The sequence below is a fragment of the Dendrobates tinctorius genome, unplaced genomic scaffold, assembly GCF_039654945.1.
Source record: "Dendrobates tinctorius isolate UK_male_01 unplaced genomic scaffold, ASM3965494v1 ptg000236l, whole genome shotgun sequence".
Classification (NCBI taxonomy): Eukaryota; Metazoa; Chordata; class Amphibia; order Anura; family Dendrobatidae; genus Dendrobates; species Dendrobates tinctorius.
Genome location: NW_027361903.1, coordinates 1,272,301 through 1,297,563, shown reverse-complemented (window position 1 = coordinate 1,297,563; position 25,263 = coordinate 1,272,301). Strand labels below are relative to the sequence as shown.

The window sequence follows — 25,263 nt, the reverse complement described above, 5'->3', positions numbered from 1 at the left end:
CTGAATTTGAAGGTTTTTGTTTGTCCACCCGTCTCTTGATGATTGACCACAAGTTCTCAATGGGATTAAGATCTGGGGAGTTTCCAGGCCATGGTCCCAAAATCTCTATGTTTTGTTCCCTGAGCCATTTAGTTATCACCTTTGCTTTATGGCAAGGTGCTCCATCATGTTGAAAAAGGCATTGTTGATCGCCAAACTGCTCTTGGACGGTTGGGAGAAGTTGCTCTCGGAGGTCATTCTGGTACCATTCTTTATTCATGGCTGTGTTTTTAGGCAAGACTGAGAGAGAGCCCATTCCCTTGGCTGAGAAGCCACCCCACACATGAATGGTTTCAGGATGCTTGACAGTTGGCATGAGACAAGACTGGTGGTAGCGCTCACCTGGTCTTCTCCGAATAAGCGGTTTTCCACATGTCCCAAACAATCGAAAAGGGGATTCATCAGATAAAATGACTTTACCCCAGTCCTCAGCAGTCCACTCCCTGTACCTCTTGCAGAATATCAGTCTGTCCATGATGTTTTTTTCTGGAGAGAAGTGGCTTCTTTGCTGCCCTCCTTGAGACCAGGCCTTGCTCCAAGAGTCTCTGCCTCACAGTGCGTGCAGATGCACTCACACCTGCCTGCTGCCATTCCTGAGCAAGCTCTGCACTGCTGGTAGCCCGATCCCGTAGCTGAAAAACTTTTAAGAGACGGTCCTGGCGCTTGCTGGTCTTTCTTGGGCGCCCTGGAGCCTTTTTGGCAACAAGGGAACCTCTCTCCTTGAAGTTCTTGATGCTGCAATAGATTGTTGACTGAGGTGCAATCTTTCTAGCTGCGATACTCTTCCCTGTTAGGCTATTTTTGTGCAGTGCAATGATGACTGCACGTGTTTCTTTAGAGATAACCATGGTTAACAGAAGAGAAACGATGCCAAGCACCAGCCTCCTTTTAAAGTGTCCAGTGGTGTCATTCTTACTTAATCATGACAGATTGATCTCCAGCCCTGTCCTCATCAACACCCACACCTGTGTTAATGGAGCAATCACTGAAACGATGTTAGCTGGTCCTTTTAAGGCAGGGCTGCAATGATGTTGAAATGTGTTTTGGGGGATAAAGTTCATTTTCTAGGCAAATATTGACTTTGCAAGTAATTGCTGTTAAGCTGATCACTCTTTATAACATTCTGGAGTATATGCAAATTGCCATTAGAAAAAATGAAGCAGTAGACTTTGTAAAAATTAATATTTGTGTCATTCTCTAAACTTTTGGCCATGACTGTACCTTCCGCCATAGTTCATGAATGTCCTAATGGGCTGGAGGTGGTGGGAAAGTAGATAATGATGCACGCTCACACCTACTGGACAGACACCGGACAGTATCTCATACTGTGTCCTCCACCGCTCTCCTGGTCTCCACAACCACAGTGGTCCCAAACATTTCTCACCTAGTTGCGAGCCACACTCGGCTCAGCGTCACCAACCGTCCAGATATTAATGAACGTCCATAAAAATTGGCCACTTTCTTTCCACTGTTCGAAAAAAAAAATTGATGCGTCCTTCGTTTTTTTTTCAAACTGAAGAGACCTGTGCAGATTTTTGTGCGGGGGCTGCTCACAAAAGTCGCCTCCATCTGTAGACCTGCTCTTCATGGCCGCTACACCTGCTGCTCATGGCAGACAGCCACAATCCACACATCATGGGCCCTCCGGCCACATGTGGCTCCTCGTCCACAGCTGGGTGACATCAGCCTTACCAGTGGGGAGGCTTCAGGTGACCGCTGCAGCCAATCAGCAACTCTGATTAGCTTCCCCCGCCATCAGTACTCTGCAGACTATCATTACACCCACTGTATGTCTTGTTTCACCCCCAGATTGACATCTCTCTACCGTCGTCTAAACAATCACGACTTAAGAACGAGGAAAACGGCAAGAAATCGTTCTGTCTCACCGGAGGGGAAAAAATGACAACTCATTTTGATGTGACTCCAATGACACTAGGTGAGAACAGGAGCGCCACCTGAATGACACCACACTCCATATACGCCCATTATGGTTGCTAGCCCCACCCCCTGGTGATGACATCACTGATATAGTGATGTGAGACCACACCCCTTATGGTTGTTAGCCCCACCCCCTGGTGATGACATCACTGATATAGTGATGTGAGACCACACCCCTTATGGTTGTTAGCCCCACCCCCTGGTGATGACATCACTGATATAGTGACATGAGACCACACCCATTATGGTCAGCCCCACCCTTTGGTGATGACATCACTGATATAGTGACATGAGGCCACACCCTTTATGGTTGTCAGCTCCGCCCCCTGGTGAGGATGTAAGATGCCCAAGCGAGGTAGTCATGGGTGAGCTTCTGTTCCCACTCGCTCTGGCATTCTACAAACATCTTGTGTCCTAGTCCCGGCGTGCTTTTGTCTGTGAGGGGCATCACGCTTACTTCTGGCCCGCAGACCTCTTCTGACACCAGAAATCCCTCTTCTGGAACCAGGGTAGCAATTAATCCAGAAGAGACGAGGTTCATAAAAATGAGCAAACTTTTACTTGGTGATTGGGAGTATTTACAATATTTACAGGCGGGTGTAGAGGATAAGGCCCAGTGGGTTGTCAGCTCTCACAGGTACCGGTCACAACTTCAGCCCTGGTTCTCGGTTTAGGTAGAACATCCGTTTTCTTATCTCTTCTAGCTCTGTGGGATCTTCTCCTTTGCTAACAGTACATCTGGATTCCATCTTACTCTGCTTTTCACTGTCTGAGTCCAGTTTCTCATGCAGCCTCGCAGAAGGAATGTGCCCCCGGTCCCTGACATCTCAAGGCTCCCAGGCCGGCAAAGGGGGACTCGTCAGGAGGGGTGGATTGCCTCTGGGCTCATGATGTCCTTGGTGACCCCGTCTTGAGCCTGACACTGCTCAGAACTCACTCACCCTGTCTCTTCCTGTCCTTGACGCTAACTCTCAGTTCCCCCTTCCAAACTGGGCCGGCCATTACAGTTAACCCAGTCTAAGCTAACTGCAGCCGCAGTGAGTGTCATCCTTTTATAACAAACGTGAACATCAAATATATTTAACCTTTTTAGAGTGTCAGAGAGTAGACCGTCAGCTTCACCACTCCTACAATAACATTACTAATATATAGACATGAGACCACACCCCTTGCGGTTGTCAGCCCCGCCCCCTGGTGATGATATCACTGACATTACATTTGACCACATCCATTATATTCCAGCGACAGCAATTACTGCTGACAACCTGCTTGTATACATGTGAGGGGTTGTCAGCCCCTCCCCCAATGGTCATCATACTCCCCTTTGCACTGTATCCTCTGGGGTTGATAAATACAGGAACCAGTGTCACATGACGTCCTGTATTATTTTATTGCTGACTTCTCCTCCTTCTTCAGGGCAGGTGAACGTCACTATTATCGCTGAAGCTGTGAACAGCGAGGAACTGTGTGATGGACAGGAACCGAGGGTCCCAAGAGAAGTCCACAAAGATGTGGTGATCAAGACGGTGGTGGTGAGTGCTGCGAGCGCTGAGCACAGAGACCTCCGCCTGGGAGGGGGGGAGTATGAAAGGGCGATGTCAGAGATTCGGGGGAGATAGCCCTGAATTGTCAGGAATTTATATATTATATAGTCGGGTGATAAATAAATCCCCACAATTTCTATTTCTACTTTACAGTACAGGTTAGGAACTTGCAGCTCTCTGGCGCCCTTCTTACCCTCAGGTCTGTCAGGGAACTGCCCCTGGGATGAGTAGTCGCCGGAAAGACTGCCTTGTCGTGCACTGACTCTCAGGCACTTTGCAGTGAGGGTGGTATGTATATCACTTGTCTCAGGCAGGAAATACATACATAAACCTCCAATCCATTAATGCCAGGGTTTCCCAATACCACCAGAAAACTTTGCTACCACCAGTTCCTCGTTTGATACTAAAGACTATATCGTGTCAGGAACCAACCCACAGGTAGCGTAATTTGGCGTGGGGTACGTGTCGGTTCTATCATAGAGCAAGGAAAACGAAACTAGTAAATTTTATAGATTTACTCCAGAAAATATAGGCAGTATTTACAAAAATACAAAAGATATTACAAAAGGAGACAGAACACAATATATACAGAGAGTTACAAATGAAAAGGATTAAAATAAGAAACTTACCCTATCTCATGTCCCAGGTAGGACGTGTTGATAAAGGGGAGGAGAACCTTCCCACGGGAGGATGGTCCTTCAGCACAGCATTTTAGCTGGCACTTCTGGCATCTGACAACCCCCCCAAATGAGCGTCTTAGCTTTATGCTTTTCTCTTGCTGACCTGACTAGGTGGGGTGAGCTAGGGGATGTACACCCCTTGTTTAAAAGTTATTAAAACTTCTACTTGCCATATCTCTGGCCGGGTAGCTCTCGGACTGACGACATTATTGCAAAATTATCTTTCGTTTGAGACCAAATATGACACGTCTGCGTTTCTCTGGGGGGCAGAAACCATTTCCTCGGTTGGTGACCCTAGAAGTCGCAAAACTCTGCCATGCGTAACTTTAATTATACCGATTCCGAAAATATATGTTTCCTGTCTCTTGGATTATCATGTTTTATTAAATTCGACCTGGGATAAACAAAGGACCATGAAGGGAGGGGGAGAGAGTGGATAGAATTACTGCAAACATCAAGCGAAGAATGGAAGACTCCAGCTCAAGACGGAGTAGGCAAAAATAGGATAAACCTTTATTGGAAAAACTTAAACTATCCAAAGCATAGCGCACACCTGGCACACCAGTGACGGCGATCAACGCGTTTCATCTAAAAAGTCTTACTCATGATCTACCTAATAGTAGGAGAAGGACATATATATATATATATATAAATGAAAAACATTGATTGAACAGACAATTAAAAAATGGAACATATGCAAATGAAAGAAAAAGGAAAAAACCAATCACAGATATAGGATTATTGCACACGATAGCAATTATATCAACTATAAAATGTGCATTTCTGAATAATAATTAATATTGCTTTATCAAATCTTCTCTCACATTGAGACTGTGCGGAATTCAGGTATCCAGCACAAACATCCAATGGGTTTCACGATTCTATAATTTCTGATGTAAATTTCTTCCCCTTGGAGGTTTATGGACTTTTTCATTCCCAGTATAGAAATGTCTGGAAACAGCAGAGGCTGAGATTGCGTGGAACTCACTGCGGCAGAGAGATGTCGTCTAATCCGCACTTTTAGGCTATGTGCACACGGAGTTTTTTGGATCTGCAGATTTAGTCCTGCGGTTTATCTGCGGATTTTCCTGCAGTTTTGCCCTGCGGTTTCACACCTCATAATGGATGAGGTGTGAAACCGCAGCGGTTCTGTAGAAAAGAATTGACGTGCTGCAGATTGTAAACCGCAGCAGAATCCGCAGCATGTGCACATAGCCTTAATGGACGCGTGGTGCAGCCGATATATTGTACTCTGCACTCAGTACACCACATTCTCAGGATTGCAGCCAATATAATCGCGTATTGCAAATTCTTTGTCATATAAAGAAGAAAATGTGTTAACATAATTACATACTTGGCACCGACTTGCTCCGCACTTAATAAACCCTGTGGCGTTAAGCCAAGTTGCTCGATTAGATTCATCAGGAAAGCTGGAAAACAAACTGGGTGACCGGATCGATCCCAAGGTCAGAGCCTTTTTAGCTACAGACTTAATATCATTTTGTGACAATATCTGTTTTAACCCCTTAATGACAGCCAATACGTCTTTTTACTGACCTGAGTTATAAGAGAATAGCATCCCCATACAGGTGACAATCCAGCAGCTGTCGGCTGTCCACTATAGCTGACCACTTGTTGTATCACAAACGACCAGTGTTGGCACCGTCCATATCTGTTTAACCCCTTAGTTGCTGCTGTCAAAAGTGACTACATCGGAAAAATGTTTGAAAGATTGTGGGGGCTTCCGCTTTAATCTAATTGACACACCGAGATCATGATTGTGTGGTCCTGATGTTTGCTAAAGCAGTTCATGGCCAAAGAGCGGCCTTAGGGTACCGTTACACTTAGCGATGCACCAGCGATCCCGACAACAATATGGATCGCTGGTGCATCACTAAGTGGTCGCTAGTGAGCTGCCACAGAGGCAGATCTCACCAGCGACATCGCAGGGGTCGGGCAGAGGCGTATCCAGGGGGGGCAACCAGGGCAGTTGCCCCGGGCGCAGGCAGCAGGGGGGCATAGTCGGGCCGCCTAATGCAGCGGTCCGCAGTGTCTCCCCCAGCGGCTGCGTTCTGCCGCTCCCCATCCTGTGAGTCGGCTGTTCTCTGTGTCGGCTGTGAAGCTGACAGCCAGCGCAGAGAAGGAGGCCGCGGCGGCTCCCAGGCAGCAATTGTACTTGGCGTCTATACAGACGCCAGTACAATTGAAGCTCTGACCGCCGGGTCAGAGCGACGTCAGCAGCGTGATCAGGTCATGTGATCACGCTGCTGACGTCACTCCCCGGCGCCCAGAGCAAACGCTGGTGGTAAGTGTGCCCCTCTGTGGAGCTGAAGAACCACCGAGGATGGGAGATGGGGGGGTTAATGAGTGGGGATGGGGGTTAATGAGTGGAGATGGGGGTTAATGTGGGGATGGGGGTTAATGAGTGGAGATGGGGGTTAATGTGGGGATGGGGGTTAATGTGGGCATGGGGCTAATGAGTGGAGATGGGGTTAATGAGTGGAGATGGGGGTTAATCTGTGGGGGTTAATGAGTGGAGATGGGGGTTAATGTGTGGGGGGTTAATGTGTGGGGATGGGGGTTAATGAGTGTAGATGGGGTTAATGAGTGGGGGTTAATGAGTGGAGATGGGGGTTAATGTGTGGGGGTTAATGAGTGGGGTGGGGGGTTAATGTGTGGGGATGGGGGTTAATGAGTGTAGATGGGGTTAATGAGTGGGGGTTAATGAGTGGAGATGGGGTTAATGAGTGGGGGTTAATGAGTGGAGATGGGGTTAATGAGTGGGGATGGGGGTTAATGTGTGGGGGGTTATTGTGTGGGGATGGGGGTTAATGTGTGGGGGTGGGGGTTAATGAGTGTGGGGGTTAATGAGTGGAGATGGGGGTTAATGTGGGGATGGGGGTTAATAAGTGGGGAGTTAATGAGTGGAGATGGTTAATGTGTGGAAATGGGGGTTAATGTATGGGGGTTAATGAGTGGGAATGGGGTTTAATGTGTGGGGGGTTAATGAGTGGAGATGGGGGTTAATGAGTGGAGATGGGGTTAATGAGTGGGGATGGGGGTTAATGTGTGGGGGGATTTGGAGTGGGGGTACATAATGTGTGGGGGGATTTGGGAGTAGGGACGAGGGGTTATTGAGTGGGGATGGGGGATACTTAATGTGTGGGGGGATTTGGAGTGGGGATGGTATTTAATGTGTGTGTGGGGAGAGTTGAGGACACAAAATGAAGAGTATGTATGAGGAAACAGTATGGGGGATGAGTGCAGACAGTATGGGGAGCTAACGGGTTAATGTATGTGGACACAGTATGGGGAGTGAGGGTGATGGGATGTGTGCAGATACAGTATGGGGAGTCAGGGGTATGTGTGAGCAGACAGTATAGAGAGTGAGGGGGTAAATATATGAGGAGACAGTATGGTGAACAGGTGGGATGTTAGAGGAGGGAGGGGAATAGTGTGAGGAGACAGTATATTGCAGATATTTTTATTTAGGAGCATTATAATGACACTTCTATCTTTAAGGATGTCATGTGGAGATTTGCTGCAGAAGACCGGAGAAGATGGAAGTCTACAGAGATGAGATGTGGATGAGAAAACTCATCATGGAGTCTGGACAAGAAGAAGAAAAGGTGACTGACTGCAGAGACGTCATCTATAAGGTACCTGGATGTAAATGTTATTTGTGACACTGACTAATTCTCATGTTTTTATTTGTTAGGAACATTAAAGGGGTTGTCCAGGTTTGTGCTGAGTCTGCAGACATTCTATGTGACTGCAGACTTCTGAATTCTCACAGTGCTCACTGAACGCTGTCAGGATTCTCTCGTGCCGGTAATTTACATACATGTGGTCACATGCTGACTAGACATGTGTGGCCTCACTCAATGAAAATGAACGGAGCGAGGCCGGGCACGTCTAGTCGGAATGTGGCCAGAAGTATATAAATCACATACTTGTGCTGACATGACTGTACATCGGCAAGTGAGAATCCTAAAAGTGTGCAGTGCATTAGTTGTGAGAATTTAGAAGCTGCAATGTCAGGATTCAGCTCTGCAGGTTCCAGTAGTCATCACACGGACACTTCACTCATATGCGATTTTCATAGGTATGGTCCTGTGACAACGAGATTCTCTTCCTGCTTTCAGTTTTTTACTGAACATTGAGAGCATTAGGGAGAGCAGCTCGTGGGTACATGGCTAAGTGTGCAAGTCGCATGTGTACTTGGGCGGGGGGGGGCGCCGAACCAAATTCTTGCCCCGGGTGATAGAAAGCCTAGATACGCCTTGGGGGTCGCTACTTACCTTACTTACAGTCCTGACGTCCTCCCGCCCGCCTCCACGCGTTGCTCGTCGGCGCCACAGGAAGCCCAGCAGGAAGCAGCCAACGAGAAATGATCCAGGACCTTCTCACGTGACCAGCGTTGAGCAGCGGGGGAGCCGGTCGGAGGTAAGTATCATACATTGCGATATCGCTAGCAATATCGCTGCTACGTCACAAAATTGGTGACGTTACAGCGATATTGCTAGCGATATCGCCATGTTTAACGGGGGCTTTAGAGTCTCCCGGCTATAGTGGTCAGTTCAGAAGTTAGCGAGATTTAGGTGGTAAACAAACATTTTTTCATTCCTGCTATACTACTTTGCATTAATTTCTGAAAATCACCTGAAGGGTTAATAAGCTACCTGACAGCAGTTTTCAATATGTCAGGGGGCGCTGTTTTTAAAATGGTATCACGTTTGGGGTTTTTCAATAAATAGCACCCTAAAAGTCTCTTCAAACCTGGATAGGTCCCTCAAAAAATAAATTTTGTACATTTCCTTGAAAAAATGAAAAATTCCTGCTACATTTTTTTTAAACCTCCTAAAAGGCTAACAAAATAAATTAGCATTCTAAAAATGGTGCTGATGTAAGGCAGACATCTCGGAAATGTTATTTATTAATGATTTTGTGTGACATGACTATCTGGATTAAACGGATAAACATTCAAAGTTTGAAAATTGCAATTTTTTTTACATTTTTGTCAAGTTTCTGATATTTTTTATAAATAAACACAAAACATATCAACCTAAATTTACTATTATCATAAATTATAATGTGCCACAAAAAAATAGTCTCAAAATCAATGGGATTTGTTGAAGCATTCCAGAGTTATCACCACATAAAGTGATATTTTTCTGAATTTAAAAAAATTGGCTCCGTCACTAAGAGGTTAATTTATCGTCTTGTTTTAACATAGGTAAATATTTTTTGATATCTACAATTTCTCTGTATTGTGAGCTATAAGAAGTGCTGAAAACCACATTATTCATATTTTTTTGTGGATTATTTTGAATAAATTCATCTTTTTTCGTGCTAATAAATTATTTCGATCTATTTTTAGAATTTTTTTCTTTGCACCGTCCAGATTCCATTTGGGATATCCTCTTAGCGAAAGTCGCTCGCAGATTTTGTCTGCTTCAGCTAAAAAATAATTTTTTTTCAGAACAATTTCTTCTTCTTCTGGTTAGTTCACCATATGGGATGTTCTTGGTGACATGTGGTGGATGACAAGACTTGGCTCTGAGGATAGAGTTACTGGCGCTCGGCTTTCTATATGTACAAATTTCAATATGTCCAAGTTCGTTACCAAAAAGACACAAGTCTAAAGAATAATCTGATTTTTTTGAAAGGCAAAAGTGAATTTCAATTGATGATAATTTTTATTTATATGATCAATAAACTTAATGGCCCCTTCTTGTGTACCCCCCCATATAAAGAGTAAATCATCAATATAGCGTCCATACTAGACTTGAGCGAAACGGGTCGGTCAAATTCAAAAGTCGCCGACTTTAGCTAAAGTCGGGTTTCGCTGATCGAAACCCGACCATAGCGTGAGCTCGGCCATGTGGTCTCCGACCCGAGCACCAAAGTCGCGTTTCAAATAATGCTTCCAGCACCTTTTTTCAGCCAATGATGGAGGACGCACACTGTGGGCAGCGCAATGACATGGGCAGCGGCCAGCACCATCTTTGAGAAGGGCATTGAAGTGATTGGCTGGCTTTGTGTGGCGTCACAGGGGCTATAAATGGCCGTGACCGCCGACCGCCATCTTACTTCTGTCGATCTTAGAATGGGGAGAGGTTGCTGCTGCTGATTCTGAATAGGGAGAGCGTTAGGCAGGGAAGAAGAAATAAAAAACTGCTTCTGCTGATAGCGCTTTTCACTGTACAGTTAGTGTGCAGTGACAGGGGAGGATTTTTGTTGTGTGCAGCAGCGCTGGTGGTGATTAGGCTGCCTTTTAAGGCTACCTGATAGCTGCATTGCTGTGTGCACACTGCTGTGCAAACTGCTTTTTTCAAAGCACTCCAACTTTTATTATTTTGTTCTGCTCAGTTACCGAGCGTTCATTTTTTCACACACCGTATAGCGGTGTACGCTCCTCACACACTACCGTGTACCAGCTGGTATCACAGATAAATACAAGCTATCTGTGTGTGACTTTGGAAAAAAAACAGGAGATTTTCCATTTTTCCAGACCTACACCGTATAGAGCTGTCCACTTTTCAAACAGTTTAGTATATCTGCTGTTTGATTACGGTCAAAACTATACAGAGACAGCATGTGTCTCTCCGTTTAAAAATAGACGGAGATTTACAATTTTCCATACAGACACCGTATAGAGCTGTCCGATTCCCAAACAGTATTGTATATCTGCCATTCGCATTACAGTCACATCTATACAGAGTCAGCATGTGTGTGTGACACTCCGTAAATACATATACGGAGATTGTTAGTTACACAAAAAAGGTATACAGCTGTACACTTCTGATACAGTACCATATATCTGCTTGTTGGATTACGGTCAAATACATACTGGGAGAGCGTCTGTGACTAACAAAATATATGCGTAGATTTAATTTTTTTAATACAGCTTACACAGCTGGACGCTCCTCATACAGTACCATCTCTCTGCTGGTATTTTTGGTACATTTTCCCAAACATGAGGAAGTATGGTGGAAGAGGCCGTGGACGTGGGCAGGGGGGCACAGCTGGTACTGATGGTGGTGGTGCATCGGCTGGTTCAGACAAAAGCACAATAGCAGCTAAGGCAGGAGGTGTTGAGCCCGCATCATCGTCTGGCCTAAGAAGGCCTGTAAGGTTCCCTTTTCTTGGAGTAGGAAAACCGCTTTTAAAGCCGGAGCATCAGGAACAGGTTTTGGCGTACATTGCCAAAACAGCCACCAGCTCTATTGCCTCCTCTTTTGAACGTTCGAAACCTGCAAGCACAGAGTCGTCAGTGCAGGGTTCTGGTCAGGAAAAACACCTTTCCTTGTGTCCTTCACCCCCACCAAAAGTTAAGGATGCGGCAGCCCACACTTCAGATTACTCTATGGAGCACTTTTCACATACCATGCCTGGGTTATCAAGTCAAATACTGAATTCCCCAGTCCAAGATGAATCTGACATGGAGTGCACTGATGCACAGCCACTGCTAGATGATTCTGCTGGTACATTGACCCAGAGCACTACATTGCCCTCGCAGTCTACTGAGCCAGAATCTGACCCTGATGAAACTCAGGTGCCACTTCCCGCATACTATACCACCTTACACAGTGACACAGAGGAAGGTAAAGAGGAAGGTGCAGATGACTTTGAAGAAGAGGTAATGGATGACCCAGTTCTTGACCCAGATTGGCATCCATTGGGGGAGGAGGGTGGCGCTGGCAATAGTTCAGATAAGGAGAAGGATCCGCAGCAGTCATTGACATCGCAGCAGCAGTTATCTGGAAGACCCGTAGCTGTCCAAAAACGACCAAAAACTAAGAGTTGCAGGACAGCTTGGCCTGACGGTCAACTTAGCACAGCGTGCAAGGCCAGAAAATGTATACCATAGTAGGAAGAGTGCAGTGTGGCACTTCTTTGTCCAAAATCCTACTGATGAGGCAAAGGTTACCTTGAAGAAGTGCGGAAGGACCTTTAGCCGAGGTAAACAACAAATTTGAATACCAGTTGCATGCTTAGACATTTAACCAACATGCACTTGCAAGCGTGGACGGACTACAAAACCTCAGGTAGCACATGTGCACCTGCTCCGACTGAAGGTAGCCAGCAACGCTCCATCGCTTCCTCCACTGTTAGACCACCGCCACCATTAAGCACACCACCAGCACTAAATGTTGAGGTGTCGTCGCAAGGCCAAAGCACTCAGGGAATCAAAATGGTTTTGCAACGCAACACTGAATCTAGGCCATCACCACCAATACCATCACCAACCCCCTCTCACTCCGTCCGGTCCACCGCTACTTCCCCCATATGCAGCTCTCCAGTCCAGCTCACCCTACCAGACACTCTGAGTAGGACAAGAAAGTACTATCCTCTCATCCGCGTACACTGTGTTTGAACACCTACATTGCCAAACTAATCTCATTAGAGATGATGCCCTACCGTTTGGTTGAAAGTGAAGCTTTCCGCGAGCTCATGGCCTACGCAGTCCCACGCTATGACCTACCCAGTCGGCACGTCTTTTCTCAAAAAGCCATCCCAACCCTCCACCTGCATGTGAAAGACCGCATTGTCCATGCACTCAAGCAATCAGTGAGTGGAAAGGTGCACCTCACAACAGATGCATGGTCCAGTAGGCATGGCCAGGGCCGTTATGTGTCCATCACTGCACACTGGGTTAATGTGGTGGATGCAGGCTCCACAGGGGACAGCGGCGGCGAAACCGTGCCGCCTAGCCCACGGTATAGGAAACAGTTGGCTGGAGGCTTTCGACCTTCCTCCTCCATAAGCGAAAGCTCGTCCACAGAGTGCAGTCGCACGAGCACTCCATCCGCAGCTTGCAGTGTTGCACACGAGGTGTCCCACTATCGAACAGCTAGTGGTAAGCGTCAGCAGGCTGTGATAAAGATGATGTCTTTGGGCGACAACAGACACACCGCGGAGGTACTGGCCGACTACTTGCAGCGACAAACTGAGTCATGGCTGGGCAGTCTACATATTGAGCCAGGCAAGGTAGTCAGTAACGGACGTAATTTTGTGGCAGCCATAGCCCCTACAAAACTCACACACATACCTTGCCTGGCTCAAACTTTGAACCTGGTGGTGCAGTGCTTCCTTAATAATTATCCAGAGTTAACATCCCTGCTCCATAATGTGCGAAGACTGTGCTCACACATCCGTCGCTCGGCCATACACTCCAGTCGTATGCAGAAGCTGCAGTGATTGCTCCACCTCCCCAAGCACCGCCTAATCATAGACGTTGCAACAAGGTGTAACTCCACCCTGCACATGGTTGAGAGGCTGTGCGAACAGAGGCAGGCTGTAATGCATTTGTGGGAGGATACACGGGCAGGCAGTTTGAGGGAAGACATGGAATTGTCGGATGTGCAGTGGTCAAAGCTGAAAGACCTCTGTAAAGTCCTTCAGTGTTTTGAGGAATGTACAAGGCTGGTAAGCGCAGACAACGCCATCATAAGCATGAGCATCCCACTTATGCATCTGCTCATGCAAAGTTTGACGCACATTAAGGATCTGGCGTCTGCAGCGGAGGAGGAGGGAAGCCTTGCTGACAGTCAGCCATTGTCTGGTCAGGGAACTGTCCTAGATGAGGTGGAGGAGGATGAGGGGGATGATTATTTTGGGCAGGAGGATGCTTCTCAGGGGGCAAGAGAAAATGTTGGCGTTCCAAGGTCAGGTACAGGGTTTGTGCGTGACTGGAGGGATGTGGATTTGCCAGAAAGTGCTCCTCCACCCAGCAGTGGCAGTGCATTATTGACACCTGGAACATTGGCCCATATGTGCGATTATGCCTTGCGGATCCTAAAAAGGGACCCCCGCATTGCCAAAATGATGACGGATAACGACTACTGGCTGGCCAGCATCCTCGATCCACGCTACAAAGGCAAATTACACAACATCATGCCACAGGAGAACCTAGAGATAATATTGGCTAACAAACAAGCAACTCTGGTAAACCATTTGTTTGAGGCTTTAACTGCACACAGCAGCGGTGCTGGTTCTCCCACGAGCCATAGTGGGCACAATGGAAGAGGCGTTCGTGTTGCACACAGCCAAAATGGCGTTGGAGACGGGTTTAATGACCATGTTGTGGAATGATTTCTCAAGTACCGCTCACACGACTGCTAATACTGCATTGATTAAAAGTGACAGGAGACAGCAGTTGTCAACTATGGTTACAAACTACTTTTCCTCCCATATTGATGTTCTCCCTCACAGGTCATTCCTCTTTGATATTGGGCCTCTAAACTGGACACCTGGCCTAAATTGGCACGATATGCCTTACAGGAGCTCACTTGCCCTGCTGCTAGAGTGTTATCTGAACGAGTCTTCAGTGCAGCTGGATCAATCCTGACAGAAAAAAGGACCCGTTTGTCGACCCAAAATGTTGATGATCTAACCTTCATTAAAATGAACCATGCATGGGTTTCAAAGGATTTTATCCCACCTTCCCCTGATGAGACATAGGTTGCCAATAAACTGCCTCGCTTTTGTCCTCTTCCTCAGACTTGCCCAATTCCGCCATTTGCAGCTGCTGAATGTCCAGCCTACACATCAATATATGCCATTTTTTAAACCTCCCTAACTGGGCTGCCCACCCCTCCCCCAACGGCTGAGGTCAAGACCTGGCGCACCCGGGCAAGTGCCGTTGCTCTGAACAGGTGGATGGGCCCACTGATGGCCGATGGCACTGGCACAGGGCCCCTCATAATACAATACAGTGTCTCTGACGGTGGGGGGGCCACTCACAGTCAAACACACCAGTGTACTATGAGGGGCCTTGTGCCAGTATCGTCACCCATGAGTGTTCCCCCCTGCTTGGTCATGGCCACAGCACTTGCAAGTTGCAATACTTACCTCTTCCTGCTCCACCGCTGTGTAGTCTGGGAAGTTAAATCGTTCACAGGGACGGCCACTAGAAACTTGGTGTATTGATCGATGATGGTTAAGATGTAGCTATGGCCTGTCCTGCTGGCCTCTACCTTCAGTTGATCAATGGCTACCATTTGTAATTGACGTCAACTTACAAGCGGATGCAGTGGTGCTTTATGATCACCTTTCACCGTTGTGATAGTCACAGACGTGTAACATTCCTGCCACCATTTTTCAACGTCTCCTCTCATGCCAGTCCAATAGAATTGCCTACGGCCTGTGGCTTCTTGCTGTTGCACTCCAAAATGACCAGACACATCATGATAGGCAGTGAGGACTACATCTCTCCCTGTGATCACAATTTGATTGAGACGAGTAACGGTGATGTGATCCACGCTACTGCGATAAAGCAATCCTTTCACAAAGAACCGTTTTCGCTGTCTCCACAGACACAGTAATTGAAGGTCTGTATCACCTCTGCAACATCTACTGGGAGGTTTTCCCACGATGAGTAATTCCCAAATTTTTGCAAACACTCGACTTTCCGTCTGTATTTGTATCCATGTAGTTTCCAGTAGTGGAGAGTCTGGACTGGCTTACAGAGATTGAAATATATACGAAGATTTAAAAGTACCACAACACTGTATACTGGTGTACGCTTCGAATACCTTTCCCTTTTTCTACTTTTTAAATTCTGGTGTAATACATACTGAGCCTGTTAGTGTCTGTGTCTGACTCCAGAAGTATAGACAGAAATTTACAATTACCCCTAGACTGGATACACCTGGTATGTGCTGATACAGTACCTTTGTTCAAAATTTTTTATTACGGTATCATCCGTAGTGAGTGAGCGTGTGTGGTTTACACCTTCTATATATATGGTGAATCGGGGTACCAATTTTTACCCTATACTCGATACAGCTTGTAACTTGTTATACAGTACCTTTGTTCGACATTTAGTATTACGGTCAAATCCATACTGAGTAAGCATCTGAAAGTGACTACGGGACTATGTATACGGAGATTTCAATTGTATCCTATAATATATATACTTGCTATCTTGTTATCCAGTACCTTTTTTACAGCATTTTTTATTATGGTCAAACCCAGACTGAGTGAGCGTCTGAGGGTGACTCCGGAAATATATGCCGAGATTTCAAATTTGGCCAACACTGTATACAGCAGAACACTTCTGATGCAGTAACCTTTTTTGCTATTTAGATTCTGGTGTAATCCATAATGAGCCTGTGAACGTCTGTCTGTTACTCTGGAAATATATTTGGAGATTTAAGATTACCCCTACACTGTATACAGTTGTACGCTTGTGTTTCATTATCCATTTACAGCTTTTCATATTCTTGTGTAATCCATACTGGGTCTGAGACTGTTTGTGTCTGCCTCCTGAAATATATACGGAGATTCAGAATGTTTACACTATACTATATATACCTTGTATCTGGTGATATTGTACCCTTTTTCAGCTTTTTATTTTATTGTGTAATCCATACTGAGCCTATGAGCGTCTGTGTATGACTCATGAAATATATACGGAGATTTACTGTTATCCCTAGACTGTATAGAGCTGTACGCTTCTGATACAGTACCATATATCTGCTGGTATTTTGGGTCCATTTTCCAAAACATGAGGAAGTATGGTGGAAGAGGACGCGGACGTGGGCGTGGGGGGCCACCTGGTACTGATGGTGGTGGTGCATCTGCTGGTAGTGCCAAAAACACAATAGCAGCTAGGGCAGGAGGTGTTGAGCCTGCGTCATGGTGTAGCTCCGGAAGGCCTGTAAGACTCCCTTTTCTGGTAGTAGGTAGACTGCTTTTAAAGCAGGAACATCAGGAACTGTTTTTGGCTTACATTGCTGAAACAGCCTCCAGCTCTATCGCCTCCTCTTCTGAAGTTTAAAAAAATGCAAGCACTGAGTCATCAGTGCAGGCTTCTGGTCAGGAGCAACCCCATTCCTTGTGTCCTTCACCCACACGAAATGTGAAGGATGCGGCAGCACACACTTCAGATTACTCCATGGAGCTCTTTTCACATACCATGCCTGAGTTCATTAAAAATGGGGCCCATCATATACTGGAGCATTCCAAATGGGGGACATCAGACACTGGAGCAGCATTTACGGGTCCATTATACACTGGAGCATTAGAAATGGAGCCCATTATATATGAAGCATTATTTGGGCCCATAAGACACTGGAGCATCATCCATGGGGCCCATCATATACTGGAGCATTCCAAATGGGGGACATCAGACACTGGAGCATCATCCATGAGGCCCAACAGATACTGGAGCATTTTAAATGGGGGACATCAGACACTGGAGCAGCATCTATGGGGCACATTATACACTGGAGCATTAGAAATGGGGCCCATTATATGTGGAGCATTATTTGGGCCCATAACACACTGGAGCATTGTCCATGGGGACCATCATATACTGTATGGAACATTATATGTGACCAATTATTCTGCATGGAGAAATATATGGGGCTCAATGTGGTGGCCATAATACTGTATGGAGTAATATACTGTCCTTTTTTGAGCTATTGTACAATTTAAAATAGATCAGTCATGTCATGTAAGCAGTGAAGTATTTGTCACTCTACTATACCTATATTTCTGTGCCGTATCGGAGCATCATGAGTTGTGGTATGTGTTAATGGGGCGCACTGACACTCTTTGGCCCAGGGCACACGAAAACCTGGCGCCAGCCCTACCCCCCCACAACTTTAGCCAAATAACCCCCTGTTTTCAATGCATAACTATTATTAGGAAGTAAATTAAGGTTGACAAGCTTCAGTAATAAGAATTGATGTTTTTGGCATTGAAATGGGCACTGTAGGTGTGTTTACTGTCCTCCTCTCCCTGCCGACTTTGCTTCCACATTGAATTGCATTGGGTTTCGTGTTTCAGTCAGCCTCCGACTTTTTCCTATAGTCAGCCGATTTCGTTCGACCCGACTTTTGCGAAAGTCGGATTTCATGAAACCCGACTCAACCCTAAAAAAGGCAAAGTCGCTCATCTCTAGTCCATACCATATTATATGTTTACAAATAACATTATTGTCATCAAAAATATGGGTTTCTTCCCATTTTGACATTACAATATTTGCCAAAGAAGGCGAGAATTTAGCACCCATACTAACACCTGTTATCAAAGCAAAAATTACTGTAAGCAAGAATTACCGTAACTCTTGCGCCCAGACTGGATGGCGCAAGCGAGGATTGTGGCCCCACTGTGCGACAAACCAGACTAGGAGGAGCGTGACTAAGCAGCTACCTTGGTTTTCACTGGAGCCTCTTGTGGTGAGGTCAGGCCTGTGCGCCAGGTAGCTGCCAGGTACCGTTCCAGGGCTGTATCTGGCAGTAGCAGCTAATCCCACAGGGGGACAGAACACTAAAGACAAGTGCGGGCAAGTACTGATAGGAACTCTGTTGGGCACGGCTGGTACTCTGGCAGGCAGTCGGGCACGGCTGGCACTGGCAGGCAGGTGGACATGGCTGGCACTCTGGCAGGCAAGTGGGCACAGCTGGCACTCTGGCAGGCAGGTGGGCACGGCTGGCACTCTGGCAGGCAGGCGGGTACGGCTCAGACTGGAGGAACCGGAGTGGGATGGGAACACAGGCAGGGATGAGTAGGATATGGTAACAGGTAGGACCTAGTTCAGACTAGAGGGTTAAATGAACTGGTAAGAACCAGTACAGACAAGAAGGACAAAGAGCCGAAGGGTGCAGAGCAGAGCCGCAGGCTGCAGAGTGGGAGTAGAACAGAGCCATAGGGTGCGGAGCGGGAGCAGAACAGAGCCATAGGATGCGGAGCGGGAACAGAGCAGAGTCGCAGGATGCGGGACGGGAGCAGACACAAGGATACACACAGCTGAGTAGGGAAGGCAACAAACAAGGATACAATCAGGTATAGAAAATGGACTTAGTACAGACAAGGGCTGACACTGGAACAGGTACAGGACGAAGGATTCGGGCCTGGGTGTACAGCCCCCAGGGTGGCAGCACAGGACACACAGGAGATAGGAACAGGCCTGGGTATGCAGCCCCCAGGGTGCGGGAAACGAGACACACAGGAAACAGGAACAGGCCTGGGTATACAGACCCCAGGGTGGCAGAAGCAAAAGCAGTAACAGGACAGGACCTGGCAATTCAGTAGCGGAAGGCGGACTGAGAGTTTGTTGCTCAGGCATCACCCTATGGGTGGAGATGCTTTAACTACTCGATGCCTCTTGGAAATAGGCTGGGGATAACTTAGTGTGCACACGGTCTCTTCAAGACTCAGGAAGTACCGGTGCCACCACCCTAAGCATACAGCCAGGAAATATGCAGCAAGCAAGGACATGAGGTTCACAGCATGAAGCAGGCAGAGGACAGAACTCACAGCATGTCCCGGAGTGGTGAGTAAGATGGGAGATGGAAAGCCATGCAGTGATACCGACAGGGATGTTAAAATTAAACAGTGTAGAGAGCGAGTGAGAGAAGTCTTGCAGCTGGGGGGGGGCTGCATTGTGGAGCTCCGTGCCTGCACTGATGTCTGGTGTGAATATAGTCTCCATACAGGTGGCTCCTTGGCGGGTGGTAAAGAGTTCACTGATACCAAGGTGGTCATGTAATAGAGCCACTGGAGTATAATGTCTGGCTCCTCAGCCCCTGATGCATAGCATTCAGACTGTCACCCTCTAGTGTATAACCTCCGAACCCTCACCCCCGATGTATAACATCCAGCCCCCCCCTCACCCCTGATGTATAACATCCAGCCCCCCCTCACCCCAGTGTATAACCTCCAGACCCTCACCCCCGATGTATAACATCCAGCCCCCCCTCACCCCGGTGTATAACCTCCAGACCCTCACCCACGATGTATAACATCCAGCCCCCCCTCTCACCCCAGTGTATAACCTCCGAACCCTCACCCCTGATGTATAACATCCAGTCCCTCCCCCACCCTGGTGTATAACCTTCGGACCTTCACCCCCAAGGTGGTCTTGTAATAGAGCCACTGGAGTATAATGTCTGGCTCCTCAGCCCCCGATGAGTAGCATTCAGGCTGTCACCCCCTAGTGTATAACCTTCGGATAACCTTCGGACCTTCACCCCCCGGTGTATAACATCCAGCCCCCCCTCACCCCAGTGTATAACCTCCGGACCCTCACCACCGATGTATAACATCCAGCCTCTCTCTCACCCTGGTGTATAACCTCCAGACCCTCACCCCTGATGCGTAACATTCAGCCCCCCCTCACCCCGGTGTATAACCTTCAGACCTTCAGCACCGATGTATAACATCCAGCCCCTCTCACCCCAGTATATAACCTCGGCTCCCTCACCACCGATGTATACCATCCAGACCCCCCTCTCACCCCAGTGTTTAACCTTCGGACCTTCAGCACCGATATATAACATCCAGCCCCCCCTCTCACCCCAGTGTATAACTTCAGACCTTCAGCCCCGATGTATAACATCCAGCCCCCCCTCACCCCAGTGTATATCCTCCAGACCCTCACCACCGGTGTATAACATCCAGCCCCTCTCTCACCCCGGTGCATTATCCCCGTACCCTCACCCACAATGTATAACATCCAGCCCTCACCCTCACCCCAGTGTATAACCTATGGAACCTCACCCACGATGTATAACATCCAGCCCCTCTCTCACCGGGGTATATAACCTCCGGACCCGCAACCCCGCTGTATAGCATCCAGCCCCTCTCTCACCACAGTGTATAACCTCCGTACCCTCACCCCGATGTATAACCTCCCGACCCTCACCCCCGATGTATACCATCCAGCCCCCCTCACCCAGTGTATAATCTCCGGACCCTCACCACTGATGTATAACATCCAGCCCCTCTCTCACCCCGGTATATAACCTCCGGACCCGCAACCCCGATGTATAACATCCAGCCCGTCTCTCACCTCGATGTATAACCTCCAGACCCGCAACCCCGATGTATAACATCCAGCCCGTCTCTCACCTCGATGTATAACCTCCGGACCCTCACCCCCCAATGTATACCATCCAGCTCCCCCCTCACCCCGATGTATAACCTCCGGACCCTCACCCCCGATGTATAACATCCAGCCCCTCTCTCACCCCGGTGTATGTAATGTAAAATTATTTGACCTGTCTCTTTAAGAATGGAAATCTTGTGACTGGAAGGTTATGGACAGGAAGTGGGTTGGAAGAGTTTCACTTTCAGTTTAGCCTGATGAAGGAAATGTGATGCTGTGTGCTGGAGGAAGAAGGAGAAGAATAAAGTACAGTTAAAGCGTTCTCTCTTGAATTCCTTATATCGTGTGGACATTACAACTGGCGACGAGGATGGGATCCAATCACCTGCTGCTGTGAGTTACTAACCCCTGCTGTACCGCTTCACACGCCAGCGCCACTGAGAGACTCCATCATGGCTGACTACTTGCACACGTTCCCCCAGTTTGATATGACTGATATCATTAATCTCATCACTGGAGAAAATGGCTAAACAGATTTGAGAATTTCCTGGAAGCTATGGCCATAAAAGAGGAGAAAAGAAAGAGAGCCGTGTTCATGCACTGCGCGGGCACAGGAGTCTATGACATATACAGCACGTTACCTGCAGCAGAGACAGACACAGTAACGCTTAAAGAAATGTTTTTGCTTTCTTTTTTCTCCATTAAACTAAAAGAAAGTGTAATAAATAATAACAATAATCTTTATTTTTATATAGCGCTAGCATATTCCGCAGCGCTTTACAGTTTGCACACATTATCATCACTGTCCCCGATGGGGCTCACAATCTATATTCCCTATCAGTATGTCTTTAGAATAAGAAACGGGTAACGCTGAGGCCGTGTTCTCACGTGGCTGAAAGGCTGTTTTTTCTGCTGCTATTTTTCTGCATGACGCAATAAGAATGTTGAGTATTTAATAATAATAATAATCTTTATATAGCGCCAACATATTCCGCAGCGCTTTACAGTTGAATAGTTTCAAACACAGTCATAAAAAATAAATGATTTTTCTTCTCTAACATTTTTTCCCATTGACCATATACCTGAAAATGCTCCGAATAGATTTCTACAACTTAGTAGAAAAGAAATTTATTGGATTTATCGACTCGATACTATTAATCCAAAAGGTTTAAATGAAATATGCGATATTTTTATATAAGTCTTACCTTGAGGAATGTTTTTCATATTTTTCTGTATATTTAATATATTAATTTATTTGTAAAAAATTTTTAAGGTGTACTAAATTATCCTCACATTTTATCTGGTGAATTGAGAAGAAGTTTTATGAGAAAATAATATATGTTACGTGAGATACATTTCTTAATGGTTTTTTTTTTGTTTTTTTTTTCCCCCTACTACGCTCTTGGCCGGGATATACCTCAGGGATCCCTTGGGTCATTCTAGTTCACTCAGCACTACTCCCTCTGGTGGACATAATTATATTACAGTTGGGTTCACCGCTAATTCTCATTTTTAAATACATTTGTTTTTAATTTGTATCAGTCCTTTCATTAAGTTGGTTTTTGGGATTTAAAAACTTCCCCACAAAATTATTTTTAAATAATTTTTTAAATAATTTTAAAACACATCTTTAAATTAAACACTTTGGTTTTATATTTTTCACTCGCATATTTGTACACTGGGAATTGTGGCAATGTGCTTCTAGTTCTTTCATAGATCTGCCATGTGAATGGCAACATAATAAAAAAAAAAAAATCGATTTAAAATACATAATTTCTCCAAATATAGCTCCTTTTATACACTCCCATTTATCACTACTATTGGTGAAAGGAAACTTTTTGCACACTCTATCTTCACTAGTTATATCAAATGAGTAATTACTCTCCACTACTCACTGGTAGCTCATCACTCATGATAGCTCAGTGGTGAAACCGCCAGACATATGTCTCAAACTCACCACAATGAAACTGGTTCTTATCCTCTCTTGTTCCCTTTTTTTTGTGTTCTATATATTTCTTTTTATTTAATTATAAAAGTCCATGTTATTGCATTGATTGTCTGAATAGGATACACAATACTATCACTATCCCGAATATATGTTTTTCTATATATATATATGTCACTTTGCTTGTCTTTTCCAAATATCTTTATGTGCAGCATGTGCAGGTTGACGCCCTTTTGTCACAACGGGGGGTTACGCCCACACAGCATATAAAGCTGTCATTTGTATAGACCGATCACAACTCTGTACTGTAACCTGAAGAAGAGGTGCGGTTTGTCACCTCGAAACGCGTAGTTTCTGTAGTACATATAATAAAGAACTTGAAAGATTTATATGGATTTCTGAAGAATTCTTATCACTAAAGCAGCGCGGATGCTCAGAAGTGCTTTTCTTGTTAACAATACAATAATTAAAGCGAAATAAGACGACCCTGCTCGTGGGAGCTTACAATCTACAATGAGGTGGGGGCGATACAAAGCACAGGTTTGTATTTACAATGATGTATTTACAATGATGGTCCTGCCATCTTCAGGGGGTGGGGGATAGATGGAGATAGTGAATGGGCAACACACACACAAGCATAAAATGACTTTGATTACTGAATGTGATAGGCCGCTCTGAACAAATGTGTTTTGAGCGAGCGCCTAAAACGATGCAACGATGCAAATTGTGGAAGGTCCTAATATCTTGGGGTAGAGCATTCCAGAGGATTGACGCAGCACAGGAGAAGTCTTGGAGTCGGGAGTGGGAGGTACGGATTAGGGCAGAGGTGAGTCGAAAGTCATTTGCAGAGCGCAGTGGTCGGTTAGGCCGATAGACAGAAATGAGGGAAGAGATGTAAGGGGGTGCCGCACTGTGGAGAGCTTTGTGGGTGAGAACAAGTACTTTGAATTGTATCCTGTAATGAATGAGCAGCCAGTGTAACGACTGGCGAAGAGTGGACGCGTCCGAGAAACGATTAGCCAGATGGACAACCCTGGCTGCTGCATTAAGGATGGACTGGAGTGGGGAGAGTCGAGTGAGGGGGAGGCCAATTAATAGAGCGTTACAGTAGTCCAGGCGGGAGTGGATCAGAGCAACAGTGAGAGTTTTTGTTGTTTCCATGGTGAGAAAAGGGCGGATTCTAGAGATGTTCTTTAGGTGTAAGCGGCACGAGTGGGCAAGAGATTGTATATGGGAGGTGAAGGAGAGATCGGAGTCAAACATAATGCCCAGACAGCGCGCCTGCTGTCGGGGTGTTATTATCGTGCCACCCACGGAGAGGGAAATGTCAGATTTAGGGAGGTTAGTAGACGGCGGGAGCAGAAGAAGTTCAGTTTTGGAGAGGTTGAGTTTCAGATAGAGAGCAGACATGATGTTGGAGACTGCAGACAGACAGTCAGTGGCGTTCTGTAGTACAGCGGGGGTAAGGTCAGGGGATGATGTGTATAGTTGTGTGTCATCAGCATAAAGATGGTACTGAAAGCCAAATCTGCTGATGGTCTGTCCAATTGGGGCTGTGTAGAGAGGGAAGAGAAGGGGGCCAAGGACTGAGCCCTGAGGTACCCCTTCAGTGAGAGGAAGAGGAGATGAAGCGGAGCCAGAGAACAGAACACTGAAGGAGCGGTCAGAAAGATAGGAGGAGAACCAGGAGAGAGCAGTGTCCTTAATGCCTAGTGACTGGAGCCTAGAGAGTAGGAGAGGGTGGTCAACAGTGTCGAAAGCTGCAGAAAGGTTGAGAAGAATGAGCAGAGAGGTCACCGTTACGTTTTGCTGTAAGAAGGTTATTGGTCACTTTGATGAGTGCAGTTTCTGTCGAATATAGGGGGCGGGAACCGGACTGTGAAGGGTCTAGGAGGGAGTGAGTGGAGAGGTAACGGGTAAGGCGGGAGTATATCAGGCGCTCCAAGAGTTTAGAGATGAAGGGGAGATTGGAGACTGGTCTGTAGTTGTTTGTGCAGGATGGGTCGAGGGTGGGTTTCTTTAGTAATGGAGTAATGATAGTGCTTGAAGGAGGAGGGGAAAATGCCAGAGGAGAGGGAGAGATTAAAGATTGTAGTTGTGACGACTGGAGAGAGAGACTGGAGGAGATGTGAGGGAATGGGGTCAGTTGTGCATGTAGTCGGACGAGAAGAGGAGAGAAGCCTGGAGACTTCTTCTGTGATGGTATCGAATGTGGAGAGTGAGCCAGGGGAGATGTAGGGAGGGATGGGAGTCACTGAACTTGGTGATTGGGAG

The 25,263-nt window shown here is 46.5% G+C and overlaps 1 protein-coding gene across 2 annotated transcripts in view; it reads left to right on the top strand.

The window, feature by feature from the left end:
- Positions 1 to 25,263, top strand: part of LOC141060370 (pregnancy zone protein-like) — a 222,373-nt gene that overhangs the window by 166,511 nt on the left and 30,599 nt on the right. For both annotated transcript variants that reach the window (XM_073556576.1, XM_073556575.1), the window contains 2 exons: positions 1,849 to 1,975; positions 3,394 to 3,509. In XM_073556576.1, coding sequence (XP_073412677.1) covers positions 1,849 to 1,975; positions 3,394 to 3,509 — 243 coding nt within the window. The remainder of the gene's footprint in view (positions 1 to 1,848; positions 1,976 to 3,393; positions 3,510 to 25,263) is intronic.